This window comes from Oryx dammah, unplaced genomic scaffold (genome assembly GCF_014754425.2).
Source record: "Oryx dammah isolate SB20612 unplaced genomic scaffold, SCBI_Odam_1.1 HiC_scaffold_18, whole genome shotgun sequence".
Taxonomy (NCBI): Eukaryota; Metazoa; Chordata; class Mammalia; order Artiodactyla; family Bovidae; genus Oryx; species Oryx dammah.
In genome coordinates, this window is record NW_024070202.1 from 63,993,702 (window position 1) to 64,016,913 (window position 23,212).

General features: G+C 39.1%; 1 protein-coding gene across 1 annotated transcript in view; it reads right to left on the minus strand.

Annotated features, from left to right (window-relative positions):
• The window catches only part of BBS9 (Bardet-Biedl syndrome 9), a 469,218-nt gene that overhangs the window by 412,604 nt on the left and 33,402 nt on the right, over positions 1 to 23,212 (minus strand). The window contains exon 5 of the mRNA XM_040259660.1: positions 15,827 to 15,940. Coding sequence (XP_040115594.1) covers positions 15,827 to 15,940 — 114 coding nt within the window. The remainder of the gene's footprint in view (positions 1 to 15,826; positions 15,941 to 23,212) is intronic.

Here is a 23,212-nt window from a genome sequence, read left to right on the forward strand (position 1 = left end):
ACACCAAAAAACTTCAAATACTCTTTTCAATCTTTCCCCCCTTAGTCATAGTAGGCAAGGGGGCATTTAACCACTAAATTTCTATAGCGTATGTATGGAGGGAATCAGAATTCACCTTTCAGGGAAAGTAACAACTTTATAAATAATCGTGTAAAAAATGAAATTGCAGACTACAGGGAACTCTCTTTACAACATTCCCCCAGGAACTAAAGGTTTTATAAAACATAATATACAGGAAAAAGCTATTTGAAAGCAACATTGTTTTATGGGTCTTGGACCAGGGATTTTATAAATGAATACTATATATATAAGAAAAGTCAGCACAGGATGAAAATCAATCCTATCATCCCCTTGATCTTCCGACTTCACTGTGGATCCATAAAGGATCTTAAGAACAAACGAGGGAAGTACTCCAACATTATAAAACACCTATACTTTAATGCTTAAGCAAGGAGTAGGAGTCAGCAGAGCACAGGGATTCTTCCACAGCATGATGCTGTAACATTCCAACCAAATCTACTAGAAAATAGGAGCCATGTGATTCACTAGTGAGACAAGAGTCATCAAAACACTATCCTTTGATTTCTTTAAGTAAAATAGCATTAATCTTCTATTAGCACTAACATCCCTACACACAAAAAAAAGGCAAGGTTGTGTTCTGGATGCTCATTCACCCCGACTTGAGCATATCGGTTCACTCTCTGAATGGCAATCAAAGAATTCAGATGGCTTCGGAAAGCACAGCCTCTCAGCAACCGCATGTAGCCACTAATACGTTTCCTTGGCAGACAAGAAAAAGGCTCCAGTTTAGACAATTATAAGTTATTATTTGAAGGCTGAGGATCTGATTATTGCAGGTTGCCTCAAAATGAGGCAAAGGTGATTTGACTTATTCTTCAATTCACTATTTTCTTTGGCAGGCTTTTTATTCCAAAGGATTCATGAATTTTTATTTATGTGACAATATAATCCCATACAAGCTTACAGAAGTCATTTTACGATTTAAAAAAATATTCTACCATACTCATATATATTATTAGTAAAATCTGTTCGCCTCCTTTACTGACAACTATATTCCCAAACATATTGAGCCTTTTATATATGTAGTACTTTCTTTCCATTTCAGTCACAAATGCAGGACTACTGTGTTGTCAGACATTTATAACCCATACCCTGCCCATATTATATCTACACTCTGACGTTAACCTTTCATTGATCAAAATTCTATTTTTTTGAAGTTCCATTTGACTGAAAAAATCAAAGCAAAATTTTAAAACTGTAAGAATTAAAGGCAAATGAGCTTTTACAAGTCACAAAAAGAGATAAAAGGATTAAAGACAAGAAATGTCTTTTACACTAAATATTAAATAATTTAGATAATTTGAAAAATAAAAACTTTTTGATCTGTGAACACTATCACAAATACTCAAATAATTTTGAATATCACATTTTATGCTGAAAAATATTAATAACAAAAGGATGACTTAAGGATAGAAAAACAACTCCAAGATGATGAAAAAACTGGTTATTCCTACTTGGAAGCTTGTGTTGTATAAGTGTTACCTCACGGGCACATTGAGAAATAAGTTTAGCAAAGGCGAACCCAGGAAGTCTAAATAATCACCTCCAGTTTTACCACTGTGGTGGTTAACAGTAACTACCATGACCCATGCATTGCAGTAGATATTCAACACGTGTTTGTTAAAGAAGAAAACAAAACTCAGAAGTTGGCTAGAATGAGGACAACAGGCTAACATTTGTTTCTGAAAAATAAACTTGAAAGCCTGCTGTGCATGACATTGGCCCTGCTCAGTTACATGGCTATTTAGGTTTATTCACCCAAAAAATACTTATTTAGATGTGCCAAGGACTGTGCAGGACATGAGATACACAATGATGAACAAAAGACATGGTCTCTGCCCTCATTAGGCTTACAGAAGAGCTTCCCTCTCCTATCTCTCTCACAGTTCACATAAATCCTCTCTCTAAATAGGAAGGTAATTAAATAAGAGGTAACGTGTTAGAAATAACCAGGCTTTAGAATCCGATAGCTCTGGATTCAAAGGCCTCCTATGATTTGCAGCAAGACACTTATGGTCTGTGAGCTTGTTTCCCAATCTGGGAAGTGGTAATTAAGTTACCTATCTTACAGGGTTATATGCAGTAACACAACATAGAGAAGATAATAATATTAACTTTCTCCATACAGTCTTCTTTATAGCTAAGTAAAACATCAAAACTCTGCAAGGGAGAGATCTAAGCGTAAAACAAATAGAATAAATTGACAGGAAAGGAATGTTTGACTACAATGAAACACATACATACACACACAATTGAAAAGCCAAGAACAACCTGGAAAAAAGATGTTCACATCAAGTACAAAGAAATTAATCCATACTAAATAAATAGCTCAAATAATAGAAATAGAAGATCATCTATCCAGGAGTCTACCAGAATCATCCAAACAACTCAACTGTTGAATCCACAAGAATTTTTAGGATAAACATCCATTCTTCAAATCTGGCAGTCTGGGGACTACTTTCAAAAAATCCTTTCAAAAATGTAGCATTGTGGACTAAACAAAAATATAAATAACTAAATGATTAAAAAAAAATAGTAAACATACACCAGCAGCAGTGGAACAAAAGAAATGTACAATGATGTCCATCAAGAAATGCACATGTTTCTGAGAATCTTCGGGGCTAGACTTCATGCATTTTGTGAAGGTGCTAAATCCAAACTCCTCATAAGAAGGAGGGGTGGTGAGGTTGCAAAGAACAAAATTCTGAAAACCTTACTAAGGCTCCCAAATTTAGGGAAAGACAGATGCAGAAGGGGTGTAGACAGCCCAGAGAAATGGAAATGCCCAGAATAACAAAAGCTCTACCTTTACCACATCCCCTTTCTACCAGACAAGAAAAACAAATTTTACCATGTTGGTGTTTTTCTGCCAAAAGAAAAACAGCAGTAAAGTCCATAGACCATAAAAATATCAGTCACACTAAATATTTCCAACAATGATGAGTATAGAGAGGGGAAGATGGGCTAGAGAGGCCTCACACATACCCACAAGGGGCCAGAGGAAAGATGGGGGATGGGAGAAAGAGGGGGAGAGAGGGAGGAAGTCAGCACAGGGGAAATGCAAAGCCTGAGGATACCCAGCTTCGAAGATAACAAGTTACAGACCATCCAGGTGGAGTAAACAGTGATTCAAGATAATTAACAAAACCATAAAAGACAGGGCTGAGGCCAGATGGTCCAGTGTCGCTGGCACAGCCACAGATGCCCACTGAGCCACATCCAGCCCTCAAATGAGTGTGTCCAAAAGGAAAACAAATTCATCTCCGGTTGGGAGGGAGTAGAGACAAGGAAAATTCACCAGCACTATAAAACAGCAAACTGACCCAGAGTTAACTCAGCTATACTTGAGCAAGATAAAATGAGACTGCCCTGGCAATTCCACAAATGCACTACCAAAAAAAGGCAGGGAGAGAGGAAAAGGGGAAGATAACATATGAAAGACAGATGAAGACAATACAACTGAGAATCAGCAGAGGGCACCATCAGAAGTGCCGCCACCCATGCTCCCCATCAGTCCCAGAGTAGTGATACAGGATAGTCCTCATCCACCTGCAGACACTGCTACTAAAGACCCTGAGCTGTGACTGGACACACCCTCTGTGCACCTCAAAAGGGCTTTCCCAGAATATAAAGGGTTCAGTTCATTCAGTTCAGTCACTCAGTCATGTCTGACTCTTTGCGACCCCATGAATCACAGCACACCAGGCCACCCTGTCCATCACCAACTCCCGGAGTTCACTCAGACTCACGTCCATCGAGTCCGTGATGCCATCCAGCCATCTCATCCTCAGTCGTCCCCTTCTCTCCTGCCCCCAATCCCTCCCAGCATCAAGTCTTTTCCAATGAGTCAACTCTTCACATGAGGTGGCCAAAGTACTGGAGTTTCAGCTTTAGCATCATTCCTTCCAAAGAAATCCCAGGGCTGATCTCCTTCAGAATGGACTGGTTGGATCTCCTTGCAGTCCAACGGACCCTCAAGAGTCTTCTCCAACACCACAGTTCAAAAGCATCAATTCTTCGGCGCTCAGCCTTCTTCACAGTCCAACTCTCACATCCATACATGACCACTGGAAAAACCATAGCCTTGACTAGACGGACCTTAGTCGGCAAAGTAATGTCTCTGCTTTTGAATATATGGTCATAACTTTTCTTCCAAGGAGTAAGCGTCTTTGAATCTAATGGCTGCAATCACCATCTGCAGTGATTCTGGAGCCCAAAAAAATAAAGTCTGACACTGTTTCCACTGTTTCCCCATCTATTTCCCATGGAGTGATGGGACCAGATGCCATGGTCTTCATTTTCTGAATGTTGAGCTTTAAGCCAACTTCTTCACTCTCCTCTTTCACTTTCATCAAGAGGCTTTTTAGCTCCTCTTCACTTTCTGCCATAAGGGTGGTGTCATCTGCATATCTGAGGTTATTGATATTTCTCCAGGCAATCTTGATTCCAGCTTGTGTTTCTTCCAGTCCAGCGTTTCTCATGATGTACTCTGTATAGAAGTTAAATAAGCAGGGTGACAGTATACAGCCTTGACGTACTCCTTTTCCTATTTGGAACCAGTCTGTCGTTCCATGTTCAGTTCTAACTGCTGCTTCCTGACCTGCATACAGATTTCTCAAGAGGCATGTCAGGTGGTCTGGTATTCCCATTTCTTTCAGAATTTTCCACAGTTTATTGTGATCCACACAGTCAAAGGCTTTGGCATAGTCAATAAAGCAGAAATAGATGTTTTTCTGGAACTCTCCTGCTTTTTCGATGATCCAGCGGATGTTGGCAATTTGATCTCTGGTTCCTCTGCCTTTTCTAAAACCACCTTGAACATCAGGAATTTCACGGTTCACACATTGCTGAAGCCTGGCTTGGAGAATTTTGAGCATTACTTTACTAGCGTGTGAGATGAGTGCAATTGTGGGGTAGTTTGAGCATTCTTTGGCATGGCCTTTCTTTGGAATTGGAATGAAAACTGACCTTTCCCAGTCCTGTGGCCACTGCTGACTTTTCCAAATTTGCTGGCATATTGAGTGCAGCACTTTCACAGCATTATCTTTCAGGATTTGAAACAGCTCAACTGGAATTCCATCACCTCCACTAGCTTTGTTTGTAGCGATGCTTTCCAAGGCCCAGTTGACTTCACATTCCAGGATGTCTGGCTCTAGGTGAGTGATCACACCATCATGATTATCTGGGTCATGAAGATCTTTTTTGTACAGTTCTTCTGTGTATTCTTGCCACCTCTTCTTAATATCTTCTGCTTCTGTTAGGTCCATACCATTTCTGTCCTTTATCGAGCCCATCTTTACATGAAATGTTCCCTTGGTATCTCTAATTTTCTTGAAGAGATCTCTAGTCTTTCCCATTCTGTTCTTTTTCTCTATTTCTTTGCAAGACAGGCGGGTCATGGTGGAGAGGTCTGACAGAATGTGGTCCACTGGAGAAGAGAATGGCAAACCACTTCAGTATTCTTGCCTTGAGAACCCATGAACAGTATGAAAAGGCAAAATGTTAGGATACCAAAAGAGGAACTCCCCAGGTCAGTAGGTGCCCATTATGCTACTGGAGATCAGTGGAGAAATAACTCCAGAAAGAATGAAGGGATGAAGCCAAAGCAAAAACAATACCCAGCTGTGGATGTGACTGGTGATAGAAGCAAGATCCGATGCTGTAAAGAGCAATATTGCATAGGAACCTGGAATGTCAGGTCCATGAATCAAGGCAAATTGGAAATAGTCAAACAAGAGATGGCAAGAGTGAACATTGACATTCTAGGAATCAGCAAACTAAAATGGACTGGAATGGGTCAATTTAACTCAGATGACCATTATATCTACTACTGTGGGCAGGAATCCCTCAGAAGAAATGGAGTAGCCATCATGGTCAACAAAAGAGTCCGAAATGCAGTAATTGGATGCAATCTCAAAAATGACAGAATGATCTCTGTTTGTCTCCAAGGCAAACCATTCAATATCACAGTTATCCAAGTCTATGCCCCAACCAGTAATGCTGAAGAAGCTGAATGGTTTTATGAAGACCTACAAGACCTTTTAGAACTAACACCCAAAAAAGATGTCCTTTTCATTATAGGGGACTGGAATGCAAAAGTAGGAAGTCAAGAAACACCTGGAGTAACAGGCAAATTTGGCCTTGGAATGCAGAATGAAGCAGGGCAAAGATTAATAGAGTTTTGCCAAGAAAATGCACTGGTCATAGCAAACACCCTCTTCCAACAACACAAGAGAAGACTACACATGGACATCACCAGATGGTGAACACCAAAATCAGATTGATTATATTCTTTGCAGCCAAAGATGGAGAAGCTCTACACAGTCAACAAAAACAACACCAGGAGCTGACTGTGGCTCAGATCATGAACTCCTTATTACCAAATTCAGACTCAAATTGAAGAAAGTAGGGAAAACCGCTAGACCATTCAGGTATGACCTAAATCAAATCCCTTATGATTATACAGTGAAAAATGGATTTAAGGGCCTAGATCTGATAGATAAGAGTGCCTGATGAACTACGGAATGAGGTTCATGACATTGTATAGGACACAGGGATCAAGACCATCCCCGTGGAAAAGAAATGCAAAAAACCAAAATGGCTGTCTGGGGAGGCCTTACAAATAGCTGGGAAAAGAAGAGAGGCTGAAAAGTAAAGGAGAAAAGGAAAGATATAAGCATCTGAATGCAGAGTTCCAAAGAATAGCAAGAAGAGATAAGAAAGCCTTCTTCAGCGATCAATGCAAAGAAATAGAGGAAAACAACAGAATGGGAAAGACTAGAGATCTCTTCAAGAAAATTAGAGATACCGAGGGAACATTTCATGCAAAGATGGACTGGATAAAGGACAGAAATGGTCTGGACCTAACAGAAGCAGGAGATATTAAGAAGAGGTGGCAAGAACATAAAGGGTGCATAGATTCAAATCAATGTGGGAAACTTATCTGCATTGGAAAAGACCCTGACGCTGGGGAAGATTGAAGGCAGGAGGAGAAGGGGACAACAGAGGACAAGATGGTTGGATGGCATCACCAACTCAACAGACATGAGTTTCAGCAAGCTCCAAGAGATGGTGAAGGACAAGAAAACCTGGCATGCTGCAGTCCATCAGACACAACTGAACGACTGAACAACAATGACAAAAAGGGAAGGCATGCTACATTGTTTACATCCTCACAGCAGGCAGTGAACTCAAAGCCCATTTGTAAAAGGAAAACTGACCATAAGTAACGAGTAACTCTGACCCAAATGTAACCACATTCCTTTGGTGACAATGACAATTCCAAGATGCCCAACCCCAGCCACAGAATTGGAAAGAGAGCTGTGCTGAGCTTTCTGGAGGAAAGCAGGCACTTTTCCAGATAGACGAGAATCTGAGAAGTAAGATTTAGAGCTGCTATAGCCATCTTGTTACCAGGGGAAATAGGTTGTCCAAGGGAACAAAAGCAAGAGATGTGAAGAGTGAAACCAGATCTGATCACATTGAAGGCCCAGATGATGAGGGCCAGTAAACTTCTCACTCCTGCTTAAGCCAACTGTCGACTGCAATCAAAAGAATTCTCAGTTGTACCAAAGGCAAGATTGGAAAGAAAAAAGAAGCACACCCAATGGAAAAGCAGAATTGTGGCCTATCCAGAAATTGGAAAGTTGTGGGTTTCAATATTAATATTTCTTTAAATCTTGAGCTGTCTGTTACAAGGTAAACTCCAAATATACATAGCCCCCTGAAAAACAAAAATTTATGATCATGAAAATTAATTTTAAAAATTAGAGCAGACTACTGTATTATGTTTTTAAATCTAAGAGATACAAATATCAGATCATTTCTGCTGTACACATGAGACTAATATAATGTATGTCAATTATCTTAAATTTTTTAAAATTTATTTTAAAAGTAGATTTCACATATACGCAATGGAGTATTACTCAGCCATTAAAAGGAATACATTTGAATCAGTTCTAATGGGGTGGATGAAACTGGAGCCTATTATACAGAGTGAAGTAAGCCAGAAAGAAAAACACCAATATAGTATACTAACACATATATATGGAATTTAGAAAGATGGTAACGATAACTCTGTATGCGAGACAGCAAAAGAGACACAGATGTATAGAACAGTCTTTTGGACTCTGTGGGAGAGGGAGAGGGTGGGATGATTTGGGAGAATGGCATTGAAACATGTATAATATCATATAAGAAACGAATCGCCAGTCCAGGTTCAATGCAGGATACAGGATGCTTGGGGCTGGCGCACTGGGATGACCCACAGGGATGGTATGGGGAGGGAAGAAGGAGGGGGGTTCAGGATGGGGAACACATGTACACCCATGGTAGATTCATGTTGATGTATGGCAAAACCAATACAATATTGTAAAGTAATTAGCCTCCAATTAAAATAAATAAATTTAAATTAAAAATAAAATTTTTCTTGCAATGAAAAAAAAATAAAAGTAGATTTCATATTCATTGTTCTTACAACAATAAAAGTATAGATAGGTACAAAGAGTACATAAATAGAAGATAAATACAAAAAAAATGAGAGCAAAGAAGCAAAAATGGAGAAGATTAAAAATTGAAGAAAGAACCAGATGGTGGTTATAATCACTACTGAAGTATTAAAAAGCCTTTTTTAAAATAAACCACAAGTCATTATGAAGAGATGGCAATAATTCAAAATGACTAAAAAGCACAAGTTTATATGATGGGGAAAGGTTTTAAGGAACAAAGCTGACTCATCATAATCCAGGGTAATTTTTCAAACAAAAATGTGTTCAAGTTAAATCTTTCAACAAAATATCATAGAAGTCATTTTGTTCATCAGATCATGATTTCATTTTGTATCCTCAGAGATATCATAATCTTTCTATTCTGAGAAACTTGCATGAATGGATGGACAAACACCCAGAGAGAGAGATGATGCAGTTAACACCACACTTGCACTAGTGCCTGAATTTCCCACACGTCTCTAACAAATCAACTCTTTCTTCCCATTGTCCTTGTCGCACATCTGAAAGATCCCTACACATTATAAAGTTCATCAACTTGTCTCAGCCCTACAGGAAAAACTTTTGGTAAGTGAGGATATAACTATAGGGTCTCTAAGTCACATTATGAGTAAAGGAAATTCTTGCAAACTTATCTTGATAGTAGTAAGATACATTATACAGACTATGCAAAGTATCATATTTTACCAAGCTAAGTACACACAGTTGTTGACTTTAAAACAATAATGTTCTTTCATCACTCCACTACTGACTTTTTGTTGGTAAACATTAATGTTATCCTTTTCCAAATGCTATTCTGAAATGGCAAGCTTATCTTAATTAGGTAAAGTACCATGTCAAGAACCATTGGAAGTTGTAGTGACACAATGAAACAAAAGCAGAGGGAAATCGAGCAGAAATATCACTTGTTCCTTTTTTCAAAAACAGTAGAATTCAAATTACCAAACAAAATAAATAACATCAATTTTAGTAACATATTTTTAAATCAATTCAAACCCAGCTTTTAAAAATTGATTTGATTTCCAAACTATATAATTTGATTGTTCATGCTTACGCCACTCACTACATTTTGCAAGCATTAACTTGTCAACAGTATAAAAAGTAAAGATTGCCATTTTTTATTCAAATAAATTTTTAATTAACTTATTTTTTATTGAAGGATAATTACTTAACAGAATTTTGCTCTTTTCTGTCAAACCTCAACATGAATCAACCATAGGTATACATATATCCTCTCCCTTTTGAATCTCCCTCCCATCTCCCTCCTCAGCCTACCCCTCTAGGTTGATACAGAGCCCCTGTTTGAGTTTCCTGAAAGATTACCATTTTTACCTTTTCATGCTGAAGCTGAAACTCCAATATTCTGGCCACCTGATGCAAAGAGCTGACTCATTAGAAAAGACCCTGATGCTGGGAAAGACTGAAGGCAGGAGAAGGGGACAACAGAGGAGGAGATGGTTGGATGGCATCACCAACTCAATGGACATGAGCAAACTCCAGGAGATGGTGAAGGACAGGGAAGCCTGGCATGCTGCTGTCCATGGGGTCACAAAGAGACAGGACTGAGCGACTGAACAACAACAGCAATCATTTTTACAAAAACCCAGAGTCACAAGTTTCTTCAAAAAACAGCTTAGATTAAAATCAAACTATAAACATTTTAACTTCAAATACATCTTTCCACACTCCTCTGGGGGGCGGAAATAAGCCAAATATAGCCACTAATATTGCACATTTCAATCATTTCCCCTCTAAAAAGTATAATATGAAAAGACTTCTAATTTATATTCTGGAATGGTAGGTAGTAGTTTGAATAATAGAAGCTATTAGGCAAATATTCTTCAAGTAGTTAAAACTAGATTTCCTATTTCTTTAGCACTTCTTCCTCATTAACAGACACTGCAACACAGCTTGAGGTAAAAGCAAACCTTCCGCATCAGTGAATGCTCCTTTGAGTTTCGACTGCAAGGAGATCCAACCAGTCCTGTAACTCCAATACTTTGGTCACCTGATGCGAAGAGCTGACTCATTTGAAAAGACCCTGATGCTGGGAACGATTGAGGGCAGGAGGAGAAGGGGACGAGAGAGGATGAGATGGTTGGATGGCATCACCGACTGGATGGACATGGGTCTGGGTGGACTCCGGAAATTAGTGATGGACAGGGAGGCCTGGCGTGCTGCGGTTCATGGGGTCGCAAAGAGTCAGACACGACTGAGCGACTGAACTGAACTGAACTGAACTGATAAAGGGTGTTTTTGAAAGATTTTCTTAACAAGCCAGCAAACAAACCAAAAAAAAAAGGTTAGAAAAAAACAATAATTACTCTGAAAAAGTGAAAGTGTTAGTTGTTCAGTCATGTCCAACTCTTTGCGATCCCATAGACTGTAAGCCTGCCAGCCTCCTCTGTCCATGGATCCTCCAGGTAAGAATACTGGAGTGGGCAGCCATTCCCTTCTCCAGGGGATCTTCCCCACCCAGGGACTGAACTCCAGTCTCCTGCATTACAGGCAGATTCTTCACTGTCTGAGCCACCAGGGAAGCCCAATTACTCTTTTGCTAATTTCAAATAATATATTACCCTCTCCCCCATATATAACTGCTCTGATAAAAATTTTAAGAGGTACTTTTCTTATAAACCAAAGCATCAACCAAAAAAAGCAAATTGAGAAAGCAAATATCTGACCCAGAAATTACCCAACATGTTTTTCCGTAGTCTATGAAGAATCAAAGTTATACACCAACTTTAGTCAAACCAAATACACATCTTTCTGATAGCAAAGATTTTTCCCAAATTAGGAAGTAGTACTCACAGCCTAGATATCCCAGTTTAGTATGGTTAAAACCACAAGTTTCTAGAAGCAGAAAGCCTGGGTTGGAATCCCTGCTCTACCATTTACTAAGTATATCTTAAGTTACTCAACCTGTAAAGCACCTAGGACACTGCCTGGCAGGGAATAAGCACTTGGTAGATGCAGGATGAAGCAAACCTCTAGATCTCTGCAACTTGGCATCGGTCGGGAAACTGTCAGAAATTCAAACTCTGAGGTTCAGTTTCAGACTTACAGAGTTCAGACCTACAATTTCATCAAGACTCCATTATGATTCAGAAGCAAATCAAAATTTGAGCACAGCTAGAGGGCATTTTTTCATTGTATCCTGAGATATTATCTATAATAATTTTTTTAAGAACCACTCCATTGCTCTTTTGCAGCCTGAAGAAGGCTAGGTATTATTTGGGATAACAATTCCTCCCTTGATGATTTCTTACCATACCTTTGTATTCAGAGCCAACTAAAGCCTGCGGTTGTAGAGGACTGCCATCTAGTGGTAGTTCATTCTGCTAACACACACCAAATAAATTTCCCTGTGTTGTCTTCCAGTATTTTAAACACATCTGTTTGAAATGCTGCAGGTTTTCTTTTTGCTTAACTCCTTTCTTGAGGACTACTAACACAATTACCTAACTTAATAATTCCACAAGAAGACATCTTAAACACAGAGTAAGATAAAAGACAAGAATTTTTAATTTCCTTTTTTAAACTTAGATCAAAAAAAAGAAAAAGAACGAGTCTAGGGAAGTCTTCAGATTAAAACACTGACCCACTCTCTCCTGTAAAGGTGCACATTAGACACATACGACCGACATCAGGCTCGGAAAATAGGCTTTCTTTTCTACTGAAGTGACAGTGACTTTTACTCTCTTCTTTCTAAGTTCTATGCTTTTTACAATTTATTTATATATTTTGCAGGGGTGCTTTTTTGAGGAAAAAAAGTATTTTTTTAACCTTCTAACTCAATAACTCCTCTTCTACATTCAGTCCTAGGGAAATAATTAGAAACACGGACAAAGATTTATGTTCAAAGATGTTCACTACAGCAAACCAAACTTAATCTTAACAGCTTCACAATAACCTACTGAATCTATGAATCAAAACTTAATCATTCTCCTCCACTACTCATTTAGATCACTTCTAATTTTTCTATATTATAAATAAATACATTTATAAATAAAAAGAAGGGAGGGAAGACAGAAGAAGGAAATAATTATAAAGAAGCTTAACCAGACTTTTTCACATTTTGGATCACTTCCTAATAACATTCCCATAAATCACCTATCAGCATTCAAGAACATTTTCACAGTTCTGAAGCCACAAGTTCTGTACATCAGCAGGATGCACGGACTGTGCTACCACCTCTCTAGCAGCAAGTTTTATCCCACGGATAATTTTTTTTAACAGTTTTACAATTAAGATACAATTTACTTACCACCTCTTAAAATTATACAACTCAATAGTTTTCAGTGTATTTATAGAGCTATGCAGCCATCACTGTAATTTAATTTGAGATCATTTTCCTCATCCCCAAAGAAGAAACCTTGTAGCCATTAGCAGTAACTCCCCATCCCGCCTGCCACTCACCCCAAATGGTTCATTTTTACTGATTTACCACTCCATTGCTTTTTTTAAGGTATCTCAAAGATATTATGTGTTCCAAACCCATGAAACAGAATAATCGCTTCTGCTACTAAGATATCTCTCTGTTTCAAACTGGGAAATATTCTGTTTAACCATAGGAAAGTAAGAAACATCATAACTGTCTCTTATTTTTTCAAAAGGGACTTTTTAAATATAAGGCAGAATTTCAGAACTAAGAGAAGTACAAACTTAACTACTGTTTTCAAAACTAGTAATTCTAATTACTTTGAAAGTGCATTACTGAATCTAGCAAAAATGTCACACAGAAGCAAGGAATTTATTTAAAATTTTTTATTTTAATTAGGTTAACTTGATCTGGTAATAAAACTAAAAGGACAGTGCAATCAATGTAGGGTAACAATTGACATGTGATCCAAAGAACTGTCTTTTTAAAAATAAGTAATTGTCTTATGGGTAAACCTATGGCTGATTCATGTTGATGTTTGGTAGAAATCAACATTATACTGTAAAGCAATTATCCTTCAATTAAGAGTTTTAAAAATTAAATAACTGTCTTCATGCTACCAAAAAATAAAAACTTACTTTCATTTACCCAAAGCACTCTTTTGTCATATAATATCTTTTGACTCCAGCTGTACAGAATTTAGTAATTTTTCTTTGCAGGGTTTCGTAGCAGAAAGAACATTGAAAATAGTTCATTAAACAAGGGAGACTTGGTCTCCTGATCATATCAGATGTTTTTTTAAAGAACAGTGGAAAGCTTAAGTTGGGAAGGGGATGCCTCACAGAAGTTAGCTTCTCATCAAATTTTCACTTTTTCTCGCCTCTTTTCACCTAACTCTAGGCATCTCCCATATTTTTCAAACATTCGTGTTACTCAAGTTAAGCAATACTGCAATACAGCCACATGTTTTGTTTCATATCACTTTAATTACACAAAACACTTATTTATACATTGAAAGTGTGAAAGTGAAAGTGTCAGTAGCTTAGTGGTGTCTGACTCATTGTGACCCGATAGACTGTAGCAGGTCAGGCTCCTCTATCCATGGGATTGCCCAGGCAAGAATACTGCAGTAGGTTGCCATTCCCTTCTGTAGGGATCTTCCCAACCCAGGGATTGAACCAGGGTCTCCTGCATTCTTTCACCATCTGAGCCACCAGGGAAGCCCATTACCCAAAATATTCTTGCTTTTACCTTTATACATGAATGAAGGATACTTCCAAAATAAAGAAATTTTTTCATGTCACTAAAGAAAAATCCAACATAGATAACCTACTTTTTATTAACACAATAAAAGTGAAAGTCTTTCAGTCATGTCCAACTCTTTGCAACCCTATGGACTGTAGCCCACCAGGCTACTCTGTCTATGGAATTCTCCAGGCCAGAATACTGGAGTGGGTAACTGTTTCCTTCTCAAGGGATCTTCCAACTCCAAGGATCGAAGCCAGGTCTGCCGAACTGCAGGCAAATTTTTTACATCTGAGCCACCAAGGAAGCCCATTAACACAATAGTTAAACAATAAACTCATAAAAATTTGAGCCTAAAGAGAGCTATATTATAAAATCCCTAGTTACACGTTCAGCTGCTGCTGCCACTCTGCTAAGTCACTTCAGCCATGTCTGACTCTGTGTGACCCCATAGACGGCAGCCCATCAGGCTCCCGTCCCTGGGATTCTCCAGGCAAGAACACTGGAGTGGGTTGCCATTTCCTTCTCCAATGCATAAAACTGAAAAGTGAAAGGGAAGTCACTCAGTCGTGTCCAATTCTTCGAGACCCCATGGACTGCAGCCTACCAAGCTCCTCTGTCCATGGGATTTTCCAGGCAACAGTACTGGAGTGGGGTGCCATTGCCTCCTCCAACGCACGAAAGTGAAAAGTGAAAGGGAAGTCGCTCAGTCATGTCCGACTCTTCTCGACCCCACAGGCTGCATGTTCAGCAGGTGCCCCCGACACACACATATGCAAAATCACACAGGCAAGTGTCACCACCTGGCTTCCTATCCTCCCTTCAGCATCAGCAGCTGCTCTATCACCCTGTCATAGTGAAGTGAGAGAACTTTAATTGTAAATAATCCTCCCATGCCAACAATCACAGGGTAGAGAAGCAAGCATCAAGCCCTGGTAACTCAAGAAGCTAGGGTGGAACTGGGGTGGTAGCCCTTGTGCTAATTAGAAAAAGATACTCCCAGGGTAGAAGGAACATAGCCTCACTGAGCCCGGACTTGGTAAAGGTAATGTCTTTGTGAAATTTAGGCTCCCTTTCTCTAGGGTTATTTATTCCGGGCCAGCACACATGGCCAGATGAGCAGGATCAGGTCTGCATTTCAGTCTCCACCAGCCCCTTAGGCCCTGGCTTAAAAACAATTTATACAACCTGCACAGTGGCCCTGGAGGTGGGTGAGGTGGGGACAGGGGTCTACAGCTTCATCCTGCCTCTACCAAGTAGAGCAGGGACATCCATCAATGAAGAAATCAACCCCTTCTTCCAGTGAGAGAGGCAGGCATACAGTTCACCACAGAAAAGCTCAACTTCAGTCAACTCATGTATAAAAGACAAAATTTAAAGAAAAGGCAGTTTCAGAAATATTTCTGTAGACCACATAAAAGTGCAGGCTATATGAAAATCATATATATCCAATGTTTGGAGTTTTCTTTTTTTATTACTTTGCCCAAGTATTTTAATACAAAGGTTTCAATAAAATATGTTTAACTCTGGGATTCATACCACATAATCCTCCATTTTCATATGGCCGAATATTCTGGTCCTTACAACAGCATGCTCATGATTAAATACAAATTACCTTTCACACCACCAAATGATCCATAAGTCATATTGCAGGCTGTTCTCTGAAGATTATGTTCATACATCAATTTGATCTGATACTGGTTCCCATGTTCCACATTACCCAAGGTTCCTAAAAATAAAAAAGAAAACTGCTTTGTATTTGTTTATATTAAAAAATATTAATATCTCATCACCTGTACCAATTCCAAGTAATTCAATTTCAGTGAAATTTAAAATGACAAAGCACTAAAGCATTATGTATCATGAACACTTAGCATACTGACGACAAAGAATGCCAGCACTGTTAGAACAATTTAAGTCTCAGCTAGATTATACCATTAGATGAAATACCACCCTGGGTGACATTTTATTATCTATTTCCATTATGTCTGAATAAAGTATAATTATTTAAATAACAACAAAATCTTCCAATTTCAGTTCTGAAATAAATGAGGTTAAGTTCCCTTCACTTATAATAATGAAACAGAAAAGACATGACTCAAATTGTCTAAGAAAAATATTCCCCACACTATCAAGCAATTCAATTATCTGTGCCAACTCTCAAAATATTCAAGCCCCTAATACATTATGTTCTAATTTACTAGAGAGATCTAAAGCATCCCTCAGCAAGTAACTAGGACAATGTTTTCTTTGAAGTCTAAAACTGACTGGTTCAAAATTGGGAAAGGAGTATGACAAGACTATATATTGTCATTCCGCTTATTTGACATATATACAGAGTACATCATGCAAAATGCCAGGCTGGATGAATTACAAGCTGGAATCAAGACTGCTGGGAGAAATATCAACCTGAGATATGCAGATGATACCATTCTAAAGGCAAAGTGAAGAACTGAAAGCTTCTAGATGAGGGTGAAAGAGGAGAGTGAAAATGTTGGCTTAAAACAACACTCAAAAAACTAAAATCAAGGTATCCAGTCCCATCACTTCATGGCAAATAGAAAAAGTGGAAGCAGTGACATTTTATTTTCTTGGGCTCCAAAATCACTGTGGACAGAGACTGCAACTATGAAACTGAAAGATGCTTGCTCCTTGGAAAAAAAAACTATGACAAACCTAGACAGCATATTAAAAAGCAAAGACATCACTTTGCCAACAAAGGTCCCTATAGTCAAAGCTATGGTTTTTCCAGTAGTCACGTATGGATGTGAGAGTTGGACCATAAAGAAGACTGAGTGTGGAAGAATTGATTCTGTCAAACTGTGGTGCTGGAGAAGACTCTTGAGAGTCCTTTGGACTGCAAGGACATCAAACCAGTCTATCCTAAAGGAAATGAACCCCGAATACTGATTGGAAGACTGACATTGAAGCTGAAGCTCTAATACTTTGGCCACCTGATGCAAAGAGCCAACTTACTGGAAAAGACACTGATGCTAGGAAAGGTTGAAAGCAAAAGGGCGGCAGAGGATGAGATGGTTAGACAGCATCACAGATTCAATGGACATGAATTTGAGCAAACTCCTGGAGACAGTGGAGGACAGAGGAGCCTGGTATTCTGCAGTCCACGGGGCTGCAAAGAGTTGGATGCGACTTACTGACTGAACAACAACAAAAAACAAAAATCTCCTTCAAAAAAAAAAAAAACTTTCTTTGCATTTAACAGATCATAAATGCTATAATTACTTCCTGGTTCATTCCAAATGAGAAAAGATTCTTTATCTATATTTTACTCTCTAATTGTCAGGCTTTCTAGAGTATATACAGTTAGAGCTATATCCTAGTGATCAGGCAAGAACATTATGGTCAGAAACTGTATAGGAAAGAAAAATTATTCTAAATGCAACATATTCCATTAAGAAGCATCTTTGTCATTCAGTCAAAAATGTAAAAGTTAAAGAAAAAATTATAAATATCACAAAGAAAATGAAATAGTACCAAACTCAATAACATTAGATAATTAAAACAATCTACATATATGTCAGTCTGTATGTATGTGTATACAAATTTATATGTGAGCATTTGTGGGGTTTTTTTGTTTTGTTTTTGTCCAGAAGGATTTACCAAGGTTCACTGAGGTTGCAAGAACAGAAGTATTTCTACTTCCATTTTAGAACTGAGGCACTGTAAGTTTAAAAAAAAATTAATAAACTTCCCCCCAAATCACATAGCTGACAAAGGACAGAGTACTCAAATCAGGTCTTCTGAGCCAGCACTATATATCCTGGCACCTGGTTTTCCACCATTTAACAACTTTCAGGGAACCTGGTAAGCCAATAACAACTTAAAAAAAAAAATTTCCTGAGGAGGGATAGACTGGGAGTTTAGGGTTAGCAAATGCAAACTATTAAATACAGAATGAATAAACAACAAGGCCCTACTGTATAGCACAGGGAACTCTATTCAATATCCTCTGATAAACCATAATGGACAAAAATATTAAAAAATAATGTGTGTGTATATATATAAATGAATCACTTTGCTGTACAGTAAACATTAACATAATATTATAAATCAACTACACACACACACACACACATGACTTCCCTAATGGCGGAGACAGTAAAGAATCCACCTGCAATGCAGGAGACCTGGGTTCAATTCCCGGGCCGGGAAAATTTCCTGGAGAAGGAAATGGCAACCCACTCTAGTATTCTTGCCTGGAGAATTCCGTGGACAGAGGAACCTGGTGGGCCACAGTCCATGGGGTCACAAAGTGTCAGACAGGACTGAGTGACTAACACTGAATTTCACTTTTTCACTTTCATGTGGATATATATATATACATACACACACACACACACACACACATAATTTCAACCCCCCACCTTTCTCTCCCTGGCCTGTTCTTCCTCATTTGGAAGGTGAAGGGTTGAAAGAGAAAAAACTAACAGGCAAGGATTTCTTGGAAGAAAACATTTTCTACACAGATCTATGCCCCTGAAAATGCTAAGAACAGAACACACATCAATAGAATTTAAAAAAAAAAAAAAAAAGGCTCAAATTTGCCAGCTAAACCTGATAGGAGATGAAAGCTTTCTGGAACCTAAATGGCAATAAAGTCAGTAAAGTCCACAGAAACTGGTGGTAATCACTACCATACCAGCCACAAGGGCAAAAACCCAAAACTCTAAAAACATAACTCATAGCATTGACCTAAGGACAGTTCTAGCCGCTAAGAAACCAGAAAAACATTCCAAGAAACTTCTGGTTCTTCCCTACAGAAATTCCAAATTTCATTCTGCACCTAAAATGAGAGGGACCCCTCCAAGAAAGGAATGTATCACGCATACCTGCTAGCCAAAACATCAGTGGACACAAGGGTCAGCAGTCAATATTTAAACAAACTTGCATGAAACGACACTAGGACTTATGTACTGGAAAGCTCCAAATGCACTGGTAAGCTTTTAAATTTCAGGTAATTGCACTTGAAAATATAATAGTGCAACTAGGGAGAACAAAACAATTTATCTTCCTTCAGTACTAACTTGGAATAAAGGTAGTACCTGAAAATCTAAAAATTCTGATGTTTTCTAGAGAAGCATCAGTGACATAAGATTAAAATTACTTACATAAGGTTTGTCCTTGGATATACAGATTGAATACAATAAATGTATATTAACCCGGGTCTCCCGCATTGCAGGCAGACGCTTTACCATCTGAGCCACCAGGGAAGCCCATAATAATAGTCTACATAGAACTAAAGTTCATATAAAGTTTCATCGATTAGAAAGTAAATGGATATTAGAACATTTTGCTGCCTTATTTAAACAAGAGCTAATTTAAACAAAAAAAAAAAACTCTCTGGACAATCAAAGGTCACCTTGAAAACAGGTTTTGGCCCAATTTTACATACATAACTGCTGACAAATCTAACAATGTTAAATGAAATATTAATAAAAGCCATTACAGAGTAAAAGGTTCATTGTATTAAATAACCAAATTAGATTATGTAACCCTATCAAAAGTAAGGAGACATCTTTTTGCCCTCTCATGGCAAATGTTAAAATTCTATAAATATGTCAAATGCCTAGGAAGTACACAATTTTTAGAAGAGAATATTTTAAAGAACATAATCAGTATAGCTTAAGCTCACACATCTGTAACCATTTACTCAGAAACTGAGGCCCATCAGGAAAAAATCAGATGCCATGTGATATTTTTCCTCTACCAGAGTATGATAAGATGGGCTAAGTTCAGGTCAGCAAGACCCTGCTGTTTCTCTATATTAAACCAGCATTTAATGACATATCACCCCCAAAGAAAGAAGTCAGCACAGTAGCCTCTGATTATTAAGAGTCGTTTGCTGTATCCAGTTCTCCTCTAATTTGCCTCAAATATCTTTTAGGAGCACACAGCACACACACAAGTGAAAAAGTGAAAGTCTCTGAATCTTTGTGATCCTATGGACTGTAGCCCGCCAGGCTCCTCTGTCCATGGAATTCTCCAGGCAGGAATACTGGAGTGGGTTGCCATTCCCTTCTCGAGGGGATCTTCCAGACCCAGGGATCGAACCCAGGTCTCCTGCATTGCAGGCAGATTCTTCACCAACTTGGCGACTGAACAACAACAAGCACACAAAAGAAAACAAAAAACATTTGGGGAGAGGGCAATTGGGGTTAAGGATGTCAAGCTCAGCTGACACGTTCATCTGTTGACACCAGTGATTTCACTTAAACTAGAAAGTGTTTATGCTTCCCTTGTTATAGTAAAAGCTAGGTAAAAGTTCGGTCTGATACCTCAAGAAACATATTCAAGAGAACAAAAACATTAACTTCCCTGCTTCTCAATTTAAGCCAAGCCAGGAAAAATATACAAATTGTCAGCCTACAAATATCACAGGAGGCTGAAGAAATAAGAGACTGAGAAAGGAAATGAGGTGTAGTGTAAGGGAATGTAGTTTGGACAACTCCTCATCCCCAGAGAATACAAAGCTTGTAAGTGAGTACAAAGAATAAAAGGAGCAATGAAACTGCCATTCCCATGACAGGTAACTTTCATTTTCAACACATGTTTATGGATACGTGAAAGTCGTTCAGTCATGTCCGACTCTGTTCAACCCCAGGGACTATATACAGTCCATGGAATTCTCAAAGCCAGAATACTAGAGTGGGTAGCCTTTTCCTTCTCCAAGGGATCTTCCCAACCCAGGGATGGAACCCAGGTTTCCCACATTGCAGATGGATTCTTTACCAGCTGAGCCACAAAGGAAGCCCAAGAATACTGGAGTGGATTGCCTATCCCTTCTCTAGTGGATCTTCCTGACCTAAGAATCGAACTGGGGTCTCCTGCATTGCAGGCGGATTCTTTACCAACTGAGCTATCAGGGAAGCACTTATGGATACCAATGTCCTATTAAAAAGCTGTGATCAAACATGCCAGTTTCTTTCACTAGGCTTTTTTGATAAACACACATTTCATCCTTAGTCTACGTCATACACCCCAGTAAAGTCTAGAGACCTCTGGCTTTCTGAGCCATTATTCACATGGGCCAAGGGAAGGTCAAGAATCTAACCTTGTTTCTAATTTTTAGGGTCTTTCTACTGCCTCCTTAAAGCCCCCACAGAGCCTCTAGAAAGGACCAATACCGCAAGCAGTATTCAAGAGTAACTGTGGGCAAGTTATCCTCCTCCATACTTGTTAATAAAATGTCACTCAAAGTTAATAAGCTTATGATGGGAGAGGAACAGCTAGATTCCTACAATAAAGTAGCCTCTATCACGCGTGTTCAGTCATAACCAACTCTTTGCCACCCCCTGGACTGTGGCCCGCCAGGCTCCTCTCTGTCCATGGTATTCTCCAGGCAAAAATACTGAAGTCAGTTGCATTTCCTCCTCCAGAGGATCTTCCCAATCAAATCCTAGTCTCCTGCATTGGCTGGCAAATTCTTTACCACTGTGCCACATGGAAAGCCCACCCTATATCATACCTTCTCCATTTATTCTGGAACACCAAGTATTTGTCCTACCACTAGAAGGAGCAACATTAGTTCAGTTCAGTCCCTCAGGCGTGTCCAGCTCTTTGTGACCCCATGGACTCCAGCACGCCAGGCTTCCCTGTCCATCACCAACTCCCAGAGCTTACTCATCTCATGTCCATAGAGTCGGTGATGCCATCCAGCCATTTCATCCTCTGTCGTCCCCTTCTCCTCCTGCCCTCAAACGTTCCCAGCATCAGGGTCTTTTCAAATGAGTCAGTTCTTCGCATCAGGTGGCCAAAGTACTGGAGTTTCAGCTCCAGCATCAGTCCTTCCAATGAATATTCAGGACTGACCTCCTTTAGAATGGACTGGATGGATCTCCTTGCAGTCCAAGGGACTCTCAAGAGTCTTCTCCAACACCACAGTTCAAAAGCATCAATTCTTTGGCGCTCAGCTTTCTTTATAGTCCAACTCTCACATCCATACATGACCACTGGAAAAACCATAGCCTTGACTACCGACAGACCTTTGTGGGCAAAGTAATGTCTCTCCTTTTTAACATGCTGTCTAGGGTGCTCATAGTTTTTCTTCCAAGGAGCAAGCGTCTTTTAATTTCATGGCTGAAGTTATCATCTGCAGTGATTTTCGAGCCCCAAAAAATAAAGTCTCTCACTGTTTCCACTGCTTCCCCATCTATTTGCCATGGAGTGATGGGACCAGATGCCATGATCTTAGTTTTCTGAATGTTGAGTTTTAAACCAGCTTTTTCACTCTCCTCTTTCACTTTCATCAAGAGGCTCTTTAGTTCTTCTTTGCTTTCTGCCATAAGGGTGGTGTCATCTACATATCTGAGGTTATTGATATTTCTCCCAGCAATCTTGATTCCAGCTTGTGCTTCATCCAGCCCAGCATTTCTCATGATGTACTCTGCATATAAGTTAAATAAGGGTGACAATATACAGCCTTGATGTATTCCTCTCCCAATTTAGAACCAGTCTGTTGTTCCATGTCCATTTTTAATTGCTGCTTCTTGACCTGCATACAGATTTCTCAGGAGGCAGGTCAGGTGGTCTGGTATTCTCATCTCTCTCAGAATTTTCCACAGTTTGTTGTGATCCACACAGTCAAGGCTTTGGCATAGTCAATAAAGCAGAAGTAGATGTTTTTCTGGAACTCTTGCTTTTTCCATGATCCAACAGATGTTGGCAATTTGATCTCTGGTTCCTCTGCCTTTTCTAAATCCAGCTTGAACATCTGGAATTTCACAGTTCATGTACTGTTGAAGCCTAGCTTGGAGAATGTTCAGCATTACTTTGCTAGCATGTGAGATGAGTACAATTGTGCAGTAGTTTGAGCATTCCTTGGCATTACCTTTCTTTGGGATTGGAATGAAAACAGACCTTTTCCAGTCCTGTGGCCACTGCCGAGTTTTACAAATTTGCTGGTATATTGAGTGCAGCACTTTAACAGCATAAGAGGAGCAACATATTTTACCACCAAACAATGAGAGTGTTTAACAATGAC